General features: G+C 38.0%; 1 protein-coding gene across 2 annotated transcripts in view; it reads left to right on the top strand.

Annotated features, from left to right (window-relative positions):
- Positions 1-20,527, top strand: part of pcdh15a (protocadherin-related 15a) — a 316,642-nt gene that overhangs the window by 183,161 nt on the left and 112,954 nt on the right. For both annotated transcript variants that reach the window (XM_073812872.1, XM_065296062.2), the window contains 3 exons: positions 3,260-3,565; positions 9,565-9,789; positions 18,181-18,297. In XM_073812872.1, coding sequence (XP_073668973.1) covers positions 3,260-3,565; positions 9,565-9,789; positions 18,181-18,297 — 648 coding nt within the window. The remainder of the gene's footprint in view (positions 1-3,259; positions 3,566-9,564; positions 9,790-18,180; positions 18,298-20,527) is intronic.

The raw sequence follows: 20,527 nt of genomic DNA, 5'->3' as shown, positions 1-20,527 counted from the left end.
TTTTATACTATACTATACTTTACCATGCTGTATTATACTATAATTTACTATACTATAATTTCCAGCACTATACATTGGATAATGTACTGTACTATACTATCCTACACTATACCAGGGGTTCCCAAACTTTTTTTCCTGCGCACCCCCTTCTATGTCCCAACTGGGTTGGCGCACCCCCAATCCCCATTTTAAAAAATCCAAAAAAGCTTTATTTTCTCACCATAAATACTCATGTTTAATCATGCGCAAATAACCAAGGGCCGGTTGCACTAGCCGGACGTTAAGAAGTTGGGTGTAATAGTCCTACGTCGGGCTTAGCTACGTCCAACATTGTGAAAAATATTTACGCCTATTGCACCATCTGAAACTACGCTCAGCGTAGATGATGCGCGCCCCCGTGTATGCGTTTAACCACTGTGATATTTAGACGCCATTCGAGTTTACTATGCTAAAAAACGTACACTTACTGCCGTCAGCTAATAGATGACATATGAGAGGTTTCCTCATGTTTACCAGTGCGTCACGTGCAGACCCATCACATTAACGAAAGCCTTTACTGTTCGCACAAAAGGTGTATAATAGTTTGCAGATTCATTATAACAGCTCAAGTTTCAAACAAAATTAAATGAAAGCTTTTAATAAGTTCTCTACAGTAAGTATTTATGTATTTTATTATATAATTAATTGGCGGTCTCTTTACCATGCATGAAAACACATTGCTCGCGTATCCTGTGCCCATGTCTCGTCACATTTCATTATTTCTATTTTTGCCATAAAAAGTCTCTCTCTCTTGGTCCCTCTCCTCCTTCGTGACTAACAACTTTATCATAAGACGTCCCACATGACAGTTTCCCAGATTTCAGTCAGTTAAGCATATTTATAATATATATGGAATGAATGAAACGAGTTGGCACGCATATAGCGGCTGCAGTGCATAACAGAAGAGCAGTGCGTAGAAAAAGACAGCAGCTGTCTTCTACATTTCTATCAAAAACTAATAAATTATAGTTTTTTATTTAAAATAAAAGCGATTACAAAGGAAATGTTTACTGTTCATTTATTTATTTATTTATTGTATGGAAAAATCCCACTTAAAGAAACAGACCGCCATTACATTTTTCCTCTCCCTGCACTATACTATACTATTTTTACTATACTATGCCATACTATAATGTGCTGTACTATACTTAAGTATAATGTACTGTACTGCACTATTCTATACTGTATACTACTTTTTTATACTGTACCGTGCTGTACTATACTTTTCTATAATGTACAGTACTGTACTATATGGTCCTTTTTATACTGTGCTGTGCTGTATACTATACTATACTATACTTTACTGTTCTAAACTATACTGTTCTATACTACTCTATTTTATACTGTACCATGCTGTACTATATATACTATACTATAATGCCCTATACTATGCTATAATGTACTATAACATAATGTACTACTATACTGTACTATACTTTATACTAGTGATGCACCGATAGGATTTTTTGGGCCGATACGATACCGATTTAAACACTTGTATACAATACTATACATGGATTGGATCTAATTAACATTTAAATGACCAACATAATAAGAGAGGCACAAATTAAGCTAAAACTAATATAATAAGACAGCATGACAACCTTAAAAGGTGGTTTTTGCTATTCAGCATTTATTTTATTAACAACATTAACTCATTTTTTTTTACATATAATGGATTTCTTTATGCAGTTAATTAATAAACAATCGGTTTCGGCCTTTCTCGTGTTATTGCCGATATGCCGATAGCTTCAAATTCATCAAAAATCGGCCGATAAATATCGGCGGCCGATACATCGGTGCATCACTACTTTATACTCTATATAATACTATTGTTTGAGGAGTTCAGATGCAAAGCCCTCTAAGTGCATCTGACAAGTTTTCTTGTAAATGAGTTTACACACAATTACACAATTTTTACAAACAGAATGTACACTTCCTTTTGTACATGCCAAGTAGCACATAAGAGTAGTCAAGGACATAGAGCAGGCATCATATTGAAAAAACAAAAACAAAACAAAAAACAAACAAAAAAAACAACTATATGCAATTGCCAAAGCCTTGAAACTAAATAAATGAGTAAATAAGATAAATACAAATGAAATAAGTATCTTTAAGACTTAGTTTAATTATGTGGTAAATTTAGGGAAAAACAGGTGGTTTCAAAAGCGCAACAATAACCTTGTCCAAACATCCAGAGTTGTACATCGTGCTTTGTGAATGACAGCCAGTGATCTCTCTATAATAACAATGTCTCTAAAATATTTGGTGGTCAAGGAGAAAGCCAGGAATGAATTATATATTTTTTTTTTTTGCATCAGTTAAACCAGCAAATATTACTTTCTTAGAAGCTAAATTCGTGCAGATATTAAAAGTAGAATCATCATTAAATAAAAATAAAGTTAAACATTTAGGGACTGGGAAGCCCAAAATATCCTGAAGAAATATTGCAACCTTAGACCAAAGATTAGAGACATCTGGGCAGTCCCAGAAAATGTGCAAGTACGTACAAATCGTATTCAGATTTGTACAATTTGGGGTATCTTTAAGCTTCATTTTAAAACGTCTATATGGGAAAAAGTAGAACTTCTGAATAAACTTGAAGTGAATCAACTGGTGTGCAGAATTCTTTGATGAATAACTCACATTATTCCATACATTCCCCCAGTCCAGTTCCATATCTCTCTCCTTAAGATCATGATTCCATGATTCAATCACTCACAGAGGTTTATCACAATTTGAGATTAGTTGTGTATATATTCTAGACACCAGTCAGTGCATGATGTTCCTGAATTAATCCACGGACTCAAAGGGTGCACAGACAATGGCGAATCCCAGGGAACTCGTAAATGAGCATTTTTATCAGGCTCTTATGTTTAGGTTCCGTAATTTCACTTAAATGTCAATGAAAAGGTTCTTAGTCAGTAATTGAAATGTCTTATTTTCACAAATGTCACTTTAGTCATTTTATTTGTACTTAAGTTTGACTTCCTTCGCTCAAAAACATTTAACATCCTACTTTTGCCCACACACACACTTTATTTAAGCAGTCTATAGTTGTATACCTCATGTCGGTACAGTGTTGCAGAATCTGACACATTTCTCACAGTAAAAGTGTGTGTGAAAAACTGAAACCAGATCTGAATGGCAAACCCTTATTCTAAACAAGCAGAAATTATGATGAATGTGCCTGATCACAAACGTGAATCTTTGTTTCCAGGCCACTGATCCTGACGCGGGACAGAACGGGCAGGTCCGCTACCGGCTGCTCTCCTTTGCCTCTCTCTTCACCATAAACGCCACAGGCACCATCGTCACGGCCGTACCGTTGGACAGGGAGACGCGGAGCCGGTATGACCTGATCGTGGAGGCATCCGATGGTGCGGTAGACCCGCGTAGGACCACCATCACACTACTGGTGGAGGTGACGGACATCAACGACAACAGCCCTGTATTTTCACAGGCCACGTACACAGTCAGCGTCCCCGAGAACACGCCTGCTGGAACCGTCATACTGAGACTCAGTGTAAGTGCAGTTGTTGAAATTTACAGTACCATTCATTTTCTTAAGATAAACTTAGCTTTAACATAACTTGTTAATTAATATCCCACATCAGCTGGTGTTTGTTTGACTCGTTCACATAACCAGAGCTGTTTGTGGGCGTGTGTTTACGTCTTATGTTCTGACACTAACTAACACACTGATTATGTGTTTTTTATCTCTATTGAGAGTCTAAGCAGGGTTTTGGAGGTAGCTCGTCTGCAGTTTTTTAGTTTATTCCCGACGGGTCTGCATACTTAACTAGATAAATATTGACACGCTTGACAGACACAGTGTGAAAGGCAGAAGATGATGTCTTGTGGTAAATGTGCCTCTGAGCGCCTGGGCTCTTGGGAATTTTAGTGGGACGCCAACAGAACACAATCACCAATGAATTCGATACAAACTAGGACAAATGTGTACAAAAAGTCTCAGAGGTGAATTCATTAAACAGTCCAAGTTTTTCTGTGGTATTTCAGCACAAAATCCTGCATTTTATTTGCATATCATCTGCAGTGTAAGTTAAGCAGGTGACTACATGTCGTTATGTTAGTATATTAAATGTCAACATAAAATCTAAATTGAATCTATTTACTAACTTAATGCACCCCTCTAGTCCTGTTTTGCACAAATATATGCTTATTAGGCCAATGCAAAAGGTGTTAGACAACCCACACAGCATGTTTTAATAAACAACCAGTGTCCAAACTTAACAAGCACCAATTGTTAAAGAAAACTGGCATTTCCAGTTACTTGCCAAGAACTACATCATAAAACATAATACAAATTAAAATCTAAGAATAATCTGGCCCTTGGAGACCTAGGTAATGTGTCAAATAATAATAATAATAATAATAATAATAAGTGGTTTTAACAGTTTTGCATTGTTTAACAACTTTACCGCAAATACCTGTACAGAGTAATATAGACAAATATATAAAAAATGAAAATGATATCAGTATTTGTGTTCCCTAGGATCAAACCTGTGACCTGATGTGCAGCTATAACCCAATTATCTGCCACAGAGCTACAGTACAGGAACACACTATATATATATAGGGATATATGATGAGTTGCAAAAGCCTCTAAATGCCATATCTTTCAAAAATGAGCTGATTATTGTAACAGAATGCTCTCCACACATACTACACTGTCTGTTTATCAAATACTTCTGCATCAATTCCGCCCTTAGGCCATTCAGAAATCACAGAACCCATTAAAAGTCTGATAATAAAATGCAAGATGCACTTAGCGGGTCTATCTTCGTATGGTTTCACAAAATAAATTCAAAGTACAGTAGCAGTATCATCGGCAAAACAACATAAAATGTAAATAACATTGCTGTGCTAACTGTAAAAAAGTAGAATTGCAATCGAAATATTAATTTTTTAGTGCTGTTAACTCTTTCCCCGCCATTGATGAGTTATCTCGTCAATTAAGAGAAAAGAGAAAACGCTTCCCTGCCAATGACGAGTATTTCCGGCCTTCCGCAATACCGCTATTATCCACCAGGCACAACTTATAAAACCTGGACAACAGCTGAATGTCCATGTACGTTTTGAGGATTGTTCTGAATCTGATCTCTATCAAAAGTCCTTCACAAAAATGCAATTATCTCAGATTTTTGCTCAAAATTTGGTATTTTTTGGTGTTAATGAAGGTAGGATGAAACTTTTTTTGTTTGTTTGTTTGAAAGCAGAAGGTCTGTTCTTTCATTTGACATATTGGGCCCTTTCTTGCACCCAGCGCAATTGACTTTGTCAGTGACGCATGTATCATTCGTATTTTGCGCCGGCGCACAGCGGGGTTTTTCCCTCCACAGATGCACGTCAGCAAACTAGGGAATGAACTTGCGCTCCCTGGGTGGTTCAGCGCAAAAAGGAGGCGTGTTGTGGCGCAAACCATCTCTTATGCTATTTTGCAGTTTCAAAAAACAATTGCGCTACTAACCAAAAAAAAACTAGTCTAAAGTCAGTGGCGCGTTGCGCGTTGTTCATTATGCTATTTTAAGGGCGCATGCTTGACCATAATGTATAGCGTGCACAACGCGCATACACTTTGCTTATCTAATCTACACAGATGCAACAGTTATTTTTGCAAATCATAAATTGTTACACTTAAAAATATTAATACACGAGATAAGGGGAATCATAGTGGTGAGCATTGTGGTGATAGTTTTTATTTATTCTCATGCAAATAACGATTAAAATATTTTCATAACTTTGTTGTGTGGCTGTATTACGTTTATTTTATGTAAATAATAATTAAAATGTTTTCATAAGAAACCTTAATGTATATGAACTTGATTTGTAAGAGTACTTTGGGGTTGGACCTTGCTTGCGTTTCTTGGGTCCGATTTCAAAGCCCCCAAACCCTTTCAGCGGTGAGGGTGGACGCAGCGATGTCCTCTGCTGGCGTCAAGTCCTGAGGCAGATCCACCTCCCGTTACACGGCGTGCCCGATTTATGCTGGCAAGCGTGGGATTCCCCCGTACAAGGACGTCGGTCTCCTCGGCTGTGAACCGCTCCTGGCGTGCGCCTGGTAAATCCGTCATAATAATAGCAACCCGCCATGGAACTTGCGCCCTTGCGTTTAAAGGGAATGTTGGCTAGCGTTCTGATTGGTTTATTTGACGTTACGCCCAAACCACACCTATGAATAATGAACCTACTTCAGACCAACCCCTTATTGATTTGCGCCCGGCGCAAGAGTTATTTCTCCCGCCGGGAAAATAGCAACAGCGCCCAAGATCCGCCCACAAACTCACTTGCGCGTTGCGCTTCGCACTTGCGTTTCAGATCGTTAAAATAGAGCCCATTGTATATATTTTAATATTGACATATGTTTATATATTTTAAGAAGAACATTTTCTGGAAGGCATTAAACTTTCGTGAAAATCATGAAAAATGCTGGCACTGGCTGGTAACTTTTTTAAACGCTGGGGGGGAAAGAGTTAAGCAAAATTTTATTTGATAAGCAAATTTATATAATAACATTTTATAATAATTTTTATAGAATTAAATAATTTAAAATTGTCGATTAGCGATACTAAAATCTTTTCAACAGAATTGTTACTGTAACAAATTAATAATGTTATTATGCAAATTAGCATATCAGATTTTCATGATAGGTGCATATTAGTTATATTACTAATAGTAAAAATAATTGTCTCTAGGACTGTAATAGGATTGCTTTTTTAGCAGTGTTGGGGAAAGTTACTTTTAAAAGTAATGCATTACAATATTAAGTTACTAATTGCGTTACTTATGTACTTTTCATGGAAAGTAATGCTAAGTTACTTTTAAGTTACTTTTAAGTTACTTTTTCATACTTGGCTGAGGCTTGATCTCTTTTAGGCCTTGCAGGTGTTTTTTATGATCGCAAAAAATGTCGAGCTCTGGCCTGCCATCTTCGTTTTTGACTCAAATTTTTCACACTCAGAGTGCATTATTCTACGTTAATATGTTCAGTTTAATTCAGTACATTATTTTATTTTTAAATTGAATTAATTAAACTGAAAAGTAACTCCCATTACTTTTTTTAAAAAGTAACTCAAATATTAATGTGTACATTTCTAAATAATGCATTACTTTACTCGTTACTTCAGAAAATTAATATTATTACGTAATGTGCATTACTTGTAATGCGTTACCCTCAACACTGTTTAAGTAGTAAATATGAATATAAAAAGCATACAAAAATGCGACTAAATTGAATTTTTCTGTGCCATTCGTAGCACCATAGTGAGTGAAATCTTCCCTCAGATGTGTGCATGTTGGGGTTGTAGGTTTGGTAATTGAGTGACACAGTTTGAAGAAGGTGATTTTGCTGGCATATTTTTATCTCGGTTTGTCTGACACCTTCAGGCCCCTGCAGTGCTGGTTGGTGTCAGAACGTCAGGGGTCTCGGTGACAGATCTGGTCTGGAGCAGATAAAGTCATCAGATTCTTTGTGATTCTTCTCGCCTGGGAATTTTGATGGTTTATTTATACAATACATTTCTATTATCTTTCAGATAGGTGTAGAATTTAATTTAACCTAAAATGACACCTGAAAGATTTCCACACACACAAAATCTCTCCTCTGAGTATTCAGTTGGCATTGACTTCTAATGAGCATCATTAGCATCATGTTGTGCATGCAATTATCATGTATTTGTATGTACACTCTTGGGTCATGAACACATGTTGGGTTACAAATAAACTTATGGTGGGTTGTTGCAATGCAATGCTGGGTTGTTTTAACTCATGGTTGGGTTAACAACAACCCAGCATAGGTTTATTTGTAACCCAACATGTTGTCTGTCCAATATTTACCCAGCATTGGGTTTAAAGTAACCCAGTATACTGTATGCACTGTAACCGTGGGTTCACACCAGCTGGATTTGATGCGCCAAAATCGCGCATAGTTTTCCCCTTGAACAGTTTGAGTTTACTTGCTTCATTCGCGCGTGGAATTCTAGTCATAGAGACATTCACGCGGAAATTCCATCATGGGAGGGGCTTCTGCGACTCCGCTCGCTTCCTGTAAGCACGTCACTACTAGAGCAAGCTCCTGATTGGTTAACGCTGTGCTTTTTTCCGCCAAAGTGCAATTCGCGTGAACTAGACGCGCGATGAGGCGAATGAGCCGTCTACCGCGCCACGCTAAACGCCTCGTTCACGCTGTGAGACCTCCAGACGTGCGTCAACGTGTCTTCACATTGACTTAACATTGAAATAACTTTTGCTTGACGCATCTTCTGCGGCTGGTGTGAACGCAGTATAAAAAATATGCACCATTTTTGTCAAATCAACATATTTTTTATGCTATTTTAACATAAAACTTAATTTTATAAGTTATGTCAAATTTTCCCATGCGGCAAAAAATATATTTTTAAATATATTTCAAAATATACAAAAATTGCCAAAAAATGTATGTGCTGAAATACATTTTGGAATTAGTTTACACAAATATTTTTAAAGATATATATTTTTGGCCATTTTAAAAAATGTTGAAATATATTTCAAAATAAATAAATGTTAAAGCATTAAAAAAATTTTTTTAACCCTCCATATATTTCAATCCAAGGAAATATATTCACGTAGCTTTGGAAAACAAACTTCAAAAGTACACTTTATAAATTAACTTGTATTTAGTTAATATAAACTTGTATTTATTTAAATTAACTTGTATTTAGTTAATAAAATATTTTGTATATATATATATATATATATATATATATATATATACACAAAATATTTTATGGGAAATAATCAACTTTTTGCCATATGGAATATAAAATTAGAAATGTATTTGTTGCCCCTGAAATACATTTTGAAGTATATGTTAAAGGAGCAGTATGTAGGATTGTGGTCAAAACTGGTATTGCAATAGCAAAACTTGTGGCTAAAACTGGTACTGCAATCACACAACTGGTGGCCAATACACAAAATGACAACATAAACATAAGTTGAGGGCTGCAACTCCACTTTTATAATAAAATATCCTGGCCAGACCACTGTTGTGAGTGATATACGTATTTGAAATGAAAATCATTTCTCAATGTCTAGTGACATATCAGGGACATTTTATGATTAATTGATATACATTTCTTACATACTGCTCCTTTAATATATGAAATATATAAAACAAATTTTTTTTCCAAATTCAAAAATATATTTAATTGACTGAATTAACTTTTTACAAGATGTATTTATCATATATTTAAAATATATTTTTGGAGGGAAATGGCGTTTGTGCACCCTGGTCATGCACTTTGGGATAGGGATTCAACATAAACACCCGCTCCAGTAAAAGAGAAATTCGCCATCCATTTGTGCCTTATTTCTGTGGGCTTTTATCTTCAAAGATCAATAGAAATGTGATTCCTGATGATATGACCCATTTGAGGAGCTTGTTAGATACGAATGTTGTACACGGTGAAGTCTGAGATCATTAATTCTTACTTTCATAACCTTCACTCTTTTGTCTCTATCTTTCAGGCGGTGGATGCAGATCTCGTCTCTAATGTGACCTACAGAATCAAAACAGAAGCGGCCCGGCAGCTCTTTGCTGTGAACCGGCTGACCGGCGCCGTCTCTGTGCTTCAGGCTTTGGACTTTGAGGACCTAACAGCAGGGAACAGCACGTACACCTTTGAAGTGGAGGCGCTGGATCACGGCGGAGTCTTGCCACCCGGCACAGCAACAGTCATCGTTAGGATCACGGTAAGTCAGTCGAAAGTGCCATCCTAATCAGCCACCATCGAAGTTACAAAGTTTTTCTTGAAAGTTCCTGCCGAAAAAAAAAGGTTTGGAACTAGAGAGGAATAGAAGTGAATTTTCATCAGGTTTAGTGGCATGGGAAGAAGCCGGTGATTGGATTAGATCTTTCAGAGCTCATCCAGCGTCAATGTGGCTGCATGCAGAAGCTGTTGACTGTGTTCCAGTAATGCCTGCAAAAGATTTGATCTCTGAATTCAATTAGTCCTGAAAGGGAAGCTGTTGTGTTGGCAGGATTGTGGGCGTTGTTTACTGGATCTTTGCCCGCGTTTGCCTGTGTTGCTGTCGTGTTATTTCTGGTTGACGGTGACAGGGTGACAGACAAAGCTCGGCGAAGGTTCGGATGTTGGCCTGGCAAAGCTATTCCAGGCTTGAATGACTCATTAGCTTTGTGACTGCAATTATGGGAGGATTTTAGCGGGAGCACTCTCCAGCGCCTCCGAAGATTAGCCGAGGGATCAGAACTGAAGGATTAGCCTCCTTCAGTTTATAGCTGCTGTAGCGTGTTTGATGAAAGTGCTTTAGAAAAAATGAACTTGTTGAAGTTCCAGTTAAACTTTCATTTTTAAGTATATAATGCTTCGATTAATGTGATTTGGTTATTGATGGTTACAGAAGTTTGGGACACATTTTGAAGCATTATTATTTAATAATTGATGGGTTTTGATTAGGTGTGCTCTGTAGGGATGTTAAGTTCAGTTCATTTTCCCGATCAACCCGCAGCTTGTTAACCGATCATTAACCGTTAACTGATAAGGTTGTATTATTAAATCATCATTGAGTAAAATACAGTTGACGGTTGTCTGTGCCCTGAAAAAAAAACCAATACATTTTATTTAATTTAAACGTTTAAATAGCAGCAACAGAACTAGAGCAACTGCGCCCGACTGCAGAATCCGACGAGCTCGGTACGCCATCGCGAGAGTTTTTTGGCACATGTTAATTGTGATCATCGGTAATCAGTTCTGCGTAGAATTTGCTCATCTCAAATGTGCCTTTTGCCTAGGGTCTGCGTAGTAAATGCCTCTCCTTATGAAAGCAGGTAATGCAGATTTACTACTAATCAAGGAATCAGCTTTAATGACGAGATTCTCATTACAATCCCATATGAGTTATTGTGTCTTATACAAAGTCAATGCAAAGATGCAAATATACACTGTAAAACCTTAAAAGTTAACTCAATTCAAACCATTTGAGGAAACCGAGTGCCTTAAACTTTTTAAGTTTTAAAACTTTCACTTCACTTTATGAGTACTTCGAACTGAATTATGATGAATCATTTGCACATATGCACTTATATTGAACTCATTCCCCGCCATTGACGAGTTATCTCTTCAATTAAGAGAAAAACATTTGCATGAAAAAAAACGTGTTCCTGATGAGTTTTTATGTTAATCTGTAATACCGCGATTATCCACTAGATGATGCACTTACCCAATTGATAAAAAAACTGAAGGAAAAATATTTACTAATTTTAAAGTCTGAGTATGTTTTGATAATCGTTATGAATCTGATCTTTAAGAAAATTCCTTTACAAAAATGCAATTATTTCAGCTTTTTACTAAAAAAAGCCCATATTTAAGAGTTTATAAGCAGAGAAAAAAATAGATAGGATTAATCGGTTTTCCTCATTTTGTTTGTTTGTTTGAAAGCAGAGGGTCTGTTCTTTCATTTGATATATTTGTATTTTTAGAAGAAAATTTTCCTGGAAGGTATTTCGTGAAACTTTTGTAAAAAATCACAAAAATGAGTTAATGTTAATGAGTTAATTTGTAAAGTTGTGCGGGGAGATGCGAAAGACATGAATTGCATACGCAATAATGTCGACTTCATTGTGTACAAAGTGTAAGACTGTCGTGATATAATTTTTTAATAAACCTGGTTAATCTAGCATGAAATACCACTAACATCTCCCACAGGAATTACATCAGTAACGCTTCACTGGATTATTGTACATCCCACAGGTATGGTCCATAAACAATGGGTTGAAAATTGCTTGGAATATTCCTTTAATATTGTTTCTTTTGTAAAAGCATGTGTTTATGCATCCTGTTGACTCGTTTCTTATGAGAAAAAAAGTAATTCCCTTAGATTCCTCCAGTCTTTACATCAAGTGTCTGTTTTTTGGGTGAAAAACACATCTGTGAAATTCTGGATGTGCTGCTGCTATCATCAGATGTGCCTTGAATCTCGAGTTTCCAATTTCAGTAACAGATTCCTGTTTTCAGTGATGTTTACCTTCAACTTAGCAAAGTTTGCAGCCGGTTAGATTAACTGTGACGGAGAGGAAGTGTAACGAATTGTAATGGTGCTTTAGCTGAGGTGAAGGAATATCATTAATGTCTGGGGAGAGGCTTGTAAGAAATATTTGCTACATTTTGTTCTTGAATGCTCTTTGCAAAGATGAGAAACATTAGGGATTTATTGATTATGCATTTTATTTTCCTTCTACTTCTTTTAATATAGGAACCTCCATCCACCCTCCAATTTGTTTGTTATTGTGTTTTGTTTATGAACCATATTGTGAATCAAAAGTTTGATATTGAAAATTGTTTTCAATGTAGGGTTGTGCCAAAAGACGATATGCAGACATATCAATGATAGCAATAGAATTCAGGACGATATGTAGCTTGTTTGCCCATTAATGTTTTAAATTATTAGTATGCTCATATAATTGTAATCATTATCTTCATAGTTTTATATTAACATTCCCGCTAAACCTGCACTTGCGACTCCAACACGTAATGCATGCTTTTTCTCGCGTGAGAGAGCTTGTAATCAGCATGGACTGAAAATCTGAAAAACTGATGCTTATGACATCACAGGCATCTAACTGCCCCTCCACTTTAAAATAATTGGCTACATTTTTTGAGTGGCAGCAAAGTCAGCCAATCAGTAATGATATTGCAAGTTAAGCCAGTAGGGGGAGCCAAATAGGTGCAAAACCACTTGTTTAAAATCACACACCCTAATAGAGCTATCTGAGAGAGGTTTTTAGGAAGCTTCTAAGGCATTACAGACCCAAAAAAAAAAAAATTGTCTACATGTCACATCACAGAACAAGGATAAACACCCCATTCAATCATTCTATGTCTCCTTTAAAGTGCATGCATGCTTGAAATGCATGCTAGAGAGGTTGTTATGCATGCATGGGCGAGTAGTTAAACCAATGAGTTTGTTGTACCCGTTTTCTGGCATGCAAGTATTTTATCGGACATCAGTGATGCGCTCGGATTAATGGCATCTTGTTGTTCACAACGGCCGCGGTAGAGGCTTCAAGCGCGAGTGATTTCAATGTTAAGTCAATGTGAAGACGCATTGACACGCGTCTGGAGGTCTTGCGGCACGTGCGTCTAGTTTGCGCGAATGGCCCGCATCGAGCATTGCCTCGGCAAACCCGCGAGTTGAAAAATGTGAACTTTGACGGAAAAACGCGCCGCGTCAATCAATAAGGAGCTTAGTAGTGACGTGATTACAGAAAGCGAGCGGAGTCACAGAAGCCCCTCCATGATGCGTATTTCCGCGTGAATGTCTCGATGACTAGAATTTCACGCGCGGCTTTCACGTGCAAATGAAGCGAGTAAACTCAAACTGTTCAAGCGGCAAACTAGGCGTGGTAGATGCGATTTTGACGCCTCAAACACGGCTGCTGTGAACCCACGGTAAGAAGGTTGTGAATGTGTTGCTGGGTGCTCTTAAGGTAAATCAGCTTCTGTTTTTGTCCACCAAATCCAGTGGCTCGTAAATATGTAAATATTAAGCACATAAATAAATAAGGAAAGTATTGCCCCGCCCCCTCTCACTACGGAGCGTGTTGCCCAACACTAGTTTAGTTAATGTTTTTTATTTTTTTGTAGTTCAATGAATGTCATTATCAATTAGTTTGGTTTGTGACATCACTTGCCCACCACCCCCTGGATATGGCGCAAGCTGGGCAGAGCAGATAGCAATGTTTGTTATAAAAAAAATTAATTTCAGTTTAATACAAGTGCCTTTGTCTATGTTTGGTCAGCAGATGGGCCTGACTTTATAACTGCAAAGCTTGTGCTGTCGCACCGGGGAGATGGCCAAGTGACATCACAGACCAATCTAAATGATAATGACAAACACAATATTTTTATTATTGAGTATTATCAACTATTATCAAATATTTGATTAGTTGTTACAGTCTTAATGGACCATATATTTTAATAACAAATTTTTGAATGTGTATCTTCCGAAAAATCCACATTAGACCGATTTAAGTACACGTTACATAAAGGTCTTTGCCAATTTACAAAAGTGAATTGGACTGTACAGGTGACATTAACCGGCTACTGTTGATGCGTGCAGCCAGAAAAAACAACGTGTCTCTCTATTGGTTTTGTATTATTTTCCAGCTCCCAGTTTATGAATCCATGAGTGTGGTCGATAACCTTGGAGCAGGTCTCAGTGAACATTCAGGTGGGGTCATCTGACCTCTCACAACAGTTTCAGGGTTGTTTCGATCCTTTTTACGTCTGCAGTCCTGCTTCCCGTGACCCCCTGAGAAGAGCAGCCCGCTCCGTATGGATCCATATGTCTTCTGCTGTAGTCTGAGTCACTTGTCGGTTGTAAAAGGTCAGGATGTATCGATGTGGTCCGAATCTAAAGAGATGTTGAAACTCACAGCTTCTCTCGATGGCGCAGTGCTAAACAGATCTTCAAGGCTCCGTTCTGCTGCATACAGTGCTTAACAAATTTATTAGACAACATATCTATTGGTCTGAAAGACCATCTTGTATTTTAAAGTGGTCTCTTTCATTTTTAGAGACTTCTTTAGGTTTTACCATTTTAGAACAGTAGTGATAAATGTCAAATTGAATTTGCATTGCTATACCCAAATTTGCACAAAAATAAGTCAATCGTAACATTCAACCATTAAATGGTATGTTTCTTTTAAACATTAGATTTTTACCGTTTTGAAATCCATTCAGCTGATCTCCGGGTCTGGTGGTACCACTTTTAGCATAGCTTAGCACAATCCATTGAATCTGATTAGACCACTAGCATCGCGCTAAAAAATAACCAAAGAGTTTCAATATTTTTCCTATAACTTGACACTTCTGTATTTTCTCACACAAATATTAATTTATATAGTTTGTTTTATTATATTCAATCCGTTCCTAAAACCTGCATTAGAGGTCGAAATGTACCTGACACGAAATGACCTGAATCACTTTATACTCAAACCAAAGTGCATACATACTTTTTTTAAAGAAAGACCCGACCCCAAGACAAACCCAAGAAAATTAGACTCGAGCCCGACCCAAACCTGTGGCAATTTTTTTAACCCGAATGTAAACATCACCAACCCTGCAAACTTTTATACCCGATTGGGTCTCGGGTCGGAACTCGGGTTTTCGGATCTAAGTGGACCCGTGAAGACCTCTAACTTGCATGTCACGGCATCTCAAGGCCATAAGCATGACGCACACTAGACAGATGGCCAGTCTATTGCAGGGTACAGATTATAATTTGTATTATTTATTTTTCCAGTAATAAATCATTTAGTTATAACAAGCAAACTTTGCCTATAATATTTTTTCACAAAACTCTTTGTAATGCATTCAGTGATTTTTTTTTTGTCCTCTCCATGTACCCATCCAATCCTCAAGTTGAAAGGATTCAAGCAATGCAGCGTCTGAGTTGGCCAGAAGAAGGTATTATAATCTCATAATCAAGCTGGCAAGCGTTTGGAACAGCTTTATAGCCTGTAACACGTCTACGGTGACTCTAAATGCTGCCTACACATGCAGCTCACTGGGTTTTCAGAACAGAGCCAAAGTGATAAAGCACGCGCACACACATTTCTTCACCCTTAAAGTGCTAACTGATGAGCCACATCAGATACGTATTTCAGCGGAGCATGTGCTAAACTGGAGACGGGTTTGCTGGGGGCTTCCTCACATTTCAAACACCGTCCTCCTCTCACTCAGCTCTAATCAAAGGATGCCATGAGATGAAGAATAGCCCGCTCTCCTCCCACAGGGCGACATCCTCATCTTCCCTCTCTCTATGCATGAGGAATGTTAAAGGAGCACTGTGTCACAACAGCATACTTACACATTTTACTCCCACACATTGGCCAGTTCTGTAGAAATAATTGTATCTGCAGCTATATTTGTAACACATCTTTTATTTATTTCACTAGCAAAATTGTGCAACTTTCTATATGGCTAGAAACAGTAGTTGTCATGATAAATGATATGCATTAGACTGATGCAGAGGTCACATTGGCTGAATAATTTTCATCATTGATTGCTTATTAGCAGTGATTAAAAAAAATCTGAAGGCCGTCCATTATTTTGACAGGTCAAGCTAGAAGTATATTTCAGTTTTTACGCTTCCGCAAGGGTCCGTGTACAGTCCGCATAATGCAACTTTGGTTATCAGAATAGTACCCACCCACTGTACATGCACCGCCAAATATTTCTAACCAGGTACAGGATAATGCAGTGTGTAGCCCAGAAGATGCTTAGCATTTTGTCGCAATGCGAATGCGTCAAACGTCTGTGTACATGTACGAGTAAATTAAACTTTGCTTTGCAAGGCTAAGCATTCGACTGTGTCGGTACATTCTCATACACTTAAAAACTAACTATACTTCAGGCTTTTAACTGGTGGTCAATAATTGTAACTTGTAACTGTATTTCTCACACCTGTCCAGTTGGTGGCAAGTTTGCATAATTATTAGCCAATAAGTATTAAGGGTCATTATAACAATTTACGTTACCCATTGTCGCTTGGGTTTGGGGATAGGGTTAGGTTAGGGTTGGGTTAGGATTATGAACAAATTTTTGTTACATAAATTGACATTCTAACTCAAACCCCAATTCTGACCCAAACTCCAAGCGACCACAGTTTAAAAATAGACAAAAATAGGAGAAACCGATATAACTCATTCCCCACCATTGATGAGTTATCTCGTCAATCAAAAGAAAACATTAGCATGAAAAAACTGGTCCCTAATGAATTTTTTGGTTATCTGTAATACTGTGATTTACCCAATTTATAAAAAAACTGTTTTGCAAAAAATATATTTATTAATTTTAAACTCTTGTATGTTCTGTTCTTACCGAGCCCCTAAGGTGACATTGGAGTAAAAAATCAAAAGTTTAGTTTCATGTGCTCACGCAAAACCTTCATGTGCAGCATTTTTTTTTACATTTAGTTTTGCATGCTCACATGAAACTTTTGCGCGCACACATGAAACAATTGCGCGCACGTGAAACTAAACGCTGTAGTTTCACGTGTTCACGCGAAAGTTTCACGTGTTCACGCGAAAGTTTCACGTGTTCACGCGAAAGTTTCACGTGAGCACGCGAAAGTTTCACGTGTGCATGCGAAAGTTTCACGTGTGCACGCGAAAGTCTCACGTGTGCACGCGAAAGTTTCACGTGTGCACGAAAAAAGTTTAACGTGTGCACGCAAAAGTTTCATGTGTGCACGCGAAAGTTTCACGTGTGCACGCGAAACTTTGTTTAATTTTTGCTCCATGTCCCCGTACGGGCTCCGTATGTTATGAATCTGATCTCTAACAAAATTCCTTCATAAAAATGCAATTATTTCAGCTTTTTATTTCAACTTTAAAAAAGAGCCTGGCGGGAAATAAGTTAAATTACATCCTAAAGCAAATCCCAAATCTACCCCCCCCCCTAAAAAGAAAATGGTTTAAAAAAACGGAAAACATGTGAGAAACCAATACATAAATTAACACGAAAAGAGGCACTGTATAAAGTGAACGTGAATGACTGCTGTATCATATGTGTGCAAAATTGGAATTTGTACTGTATTGCACAAATATTTTTTTACACTGCGTGCTATATATATGCATCTCCATGAGGCTGGGTTGGTAATAAAATAACTTTTTACAATCTCACTGTAGCATTTAATCAATGTAAGTGGTCATCAGTTTAAACGTTTGCCAAAAGAACATTATTTCAGGTAAAACCTTAAGACTTGGTACATCTTTAAAAATTCTGTAAAGATAAGGTAAAGTGCTTTTTGTAATGGTAGTGAATATAAGTTAAATACAGGAGCATCCATAAGCTGATTTATGCTGTATTTGTCATTGTGCAATCCCTCAGTACTGCCAACAAACACTGCCTGTCCCAATTCTGTGTTAATGAGAAGTGGGGCTTTATAGTGCCCGGAGAGAGCTGTCCTTCACTTGCACCATTTATCTTAATGCCACTGGCTTGGCCTGTCTAAGACCTCCAGAAAGAGGGGTGATATGGATATGTTAACTGTTAACTGGATCATGCTAACCAGCCAAACTGTGTGACACCTTGTTTCTCTACATTTGTGTTTTTACAGGATATGAATGATTTCACGCCAGTCTTCAGTCAGCTGCTTTACAAAGGGATGGTTGCTCCAAATGCAGAGAAGGGGACTGTTATCACCACTGTGTTTGCAGAAGATCAGGACCCTCCAGTAAGTACACAAAACTATGAACTATGACCTCTGCCATGTCCAGCTGCTGGTCAAATATCTTATTTATAGACCGTTTTATCGGACGCACGTGCACTGACGCGATACACGTCTGGATCCGAAGTTTACTTCCGTTTTTTTATTTTTTAATGGTCTGACTAGTTGCTGAACTGACCTCTTGAACAAATGCCTCGTCGAAAATAACAAATGCTTTGGTTTCCTAGGTAATCTATGTGTTGTTTTTTTGCTTGTTATATAAACAAACTACGCTTTAAGAACTTTGTTCTTATTTATTCTTAGCGGAGTTTACCGGAAGTTACGTGCGGACCACGACAGCCGCTTGTTTATGTTGTTACTGCTGAAACCATCTATATGGAGTTAGTTACACTTAATTTTGATTGCCTTTTTTGACAATAAGCAACACTGCACATACATTAAACAGCATGTTGAATCGACGATAAAGCTCATCTTGGATTTGGATCCGTTATTATTGGCTGTTCGGCTTAGCCAACCAGTGCCTGAGAAGAAAAATGAAAATGATGAAGCAAGTAAAAGGGAACGCAATGAACGCTTGTCAAATTTTTTGCATGTTTTTGTTTATATGTGAATATTTTTAAAAGAAGGCTTATAAGATGGATATACCACAAACCGTCTGTGGTGAGTGATATTTTTATAAAAGTAAGCGAGCACTGCTTTGTTATCTTTTGTATACCAGCAGTCACTAGCTCTTTTGGTTTCCCATTTCTAATAACGAATAGAGGGACAACCTTCCGATTTATCTGATGAAGCAAATACGGAAGTGACCTAAACTGCAATTCATCGACTGGCCACTAGAGGCCGGCTCCAAAAGGTAGTCAATTTCCATGGACTCCCATGTTTGTATTTCCAACTTTACACCAGAAATAATATGTTTACATCCTGGTACAAAAAGTGTTTTTGTTCTCTATAGCAAATTTCTCCCTTCATGACAACTGTGAGGGGGGTGAATTTTTTTGTAACTCATCCGTTTAAATTATATTAAGCCTTAAAGTTCTGCATAATTAGTTGAGTAACTGGTGAACTGCCACTGCTGTCACTACCGTCGAGTAAGGTGGGTGTGGTTTCAGCAACCAGCCACCTTAGCTTCACCTATGTCCCGCCTCTTTACCCATTTTTGGTTGTCCGCGAGTGATGCATGGTGACGCGATGCTAAGATGGCGACTGCAGGCATTGCCTATTATTGTTTTCTAAAAAGCTCTTCACAAACCTAACTCGACGGTAGTGACAGCAGTGGCCAATTGAGTGACGGATGAACTGGCACTGCTGTCATTACCGTCGTGGTTTCAGCAACCAGCCACCTTAGCTTCACCTATGTCCCGCCTCTTTACCCATTTTTGGTTGTCCGCGAGTGATGCATGGTGACGCGATGCTAAGATGGCGACTGCAGGCATTGCCTATTATTGTTTTCTAAAAAGCTCTTCACAAACCTAACTCGACGGTAGTGACAGCAGTGGCCAATTGAGTGACGGATGAACTGGCACTGCTGTCATTACCGTCGTGGTTTCAGCAACCAGCCACCTTAGCTTCACCTATGTCCCGCCTCTTTACCCATTTTTGGTTGTCCGCGAGTGATGCATGGTGACGCGATGCTAAGATGGCGACTGCAGGCATTGCCTATTATTGTTTTCTAAAAAGCTCTTCACAAACCTAACTCGACGGTAGTGACAGCAGTGGCCAATTGAGTGACGGATGAACTGGCACTGCTGTCATTACCGTCGTGGTTTCAGCAACCAGCCACCTTAGCTTCACCCACGTCCCGCCTCTTTACCCATTTTTGGTTGTCCGCGAGTGATGCATGGTGACGCGATGCTAAGATGGCGACTGCAGGCATTGCCTATTATTGTTTTCTAAAAAGCTCTTCACAAACCTAACTCGACGGTAGTGACAGCAGTGGCCAATTGAGTGACACACAAATTTGCTACTTGGCCACCATCCGCTTAGTGTGTCAGGGCTACTTTGCACCCAAATGCGCACAGCCACAGTCTACGTTACTTTGTTGACATTGCTTTTGTATGTCCTTACCATTATAGTTAACAGAATGTCAAAGTGGACCATCAAAAATAAAGTAATATCATTAAGTTTTGTAATACATTTAAAAACCGCATGTGGGATCATTTTGGGTCAGAGTTGGATTGGGCTAAGGATGTTTGTGGTGGAGTGGAAAACATAGACATGATTTCATCATTTGACTCTT

Source organism: Paramisgurnus dabryanus, chromosome 20, assembly GCF_030506205.2.
Source record: "Paramisgurnus dabryanus chromosome 20, PD_genome_1.1, whole genome shotgun sequence".
In the NCBI taxonomy this organism is placed as follows: domain Eukaryota; kingdom Metazoa; phylum Chordata; class Actinopteri; order Cypriniformes; family Cobitidae; genus Paramisgurnus; species Paramisgurnus dabryanus.
This window is presented reverse-complemented; position numbering and strand designations above follow the sequence as displayed.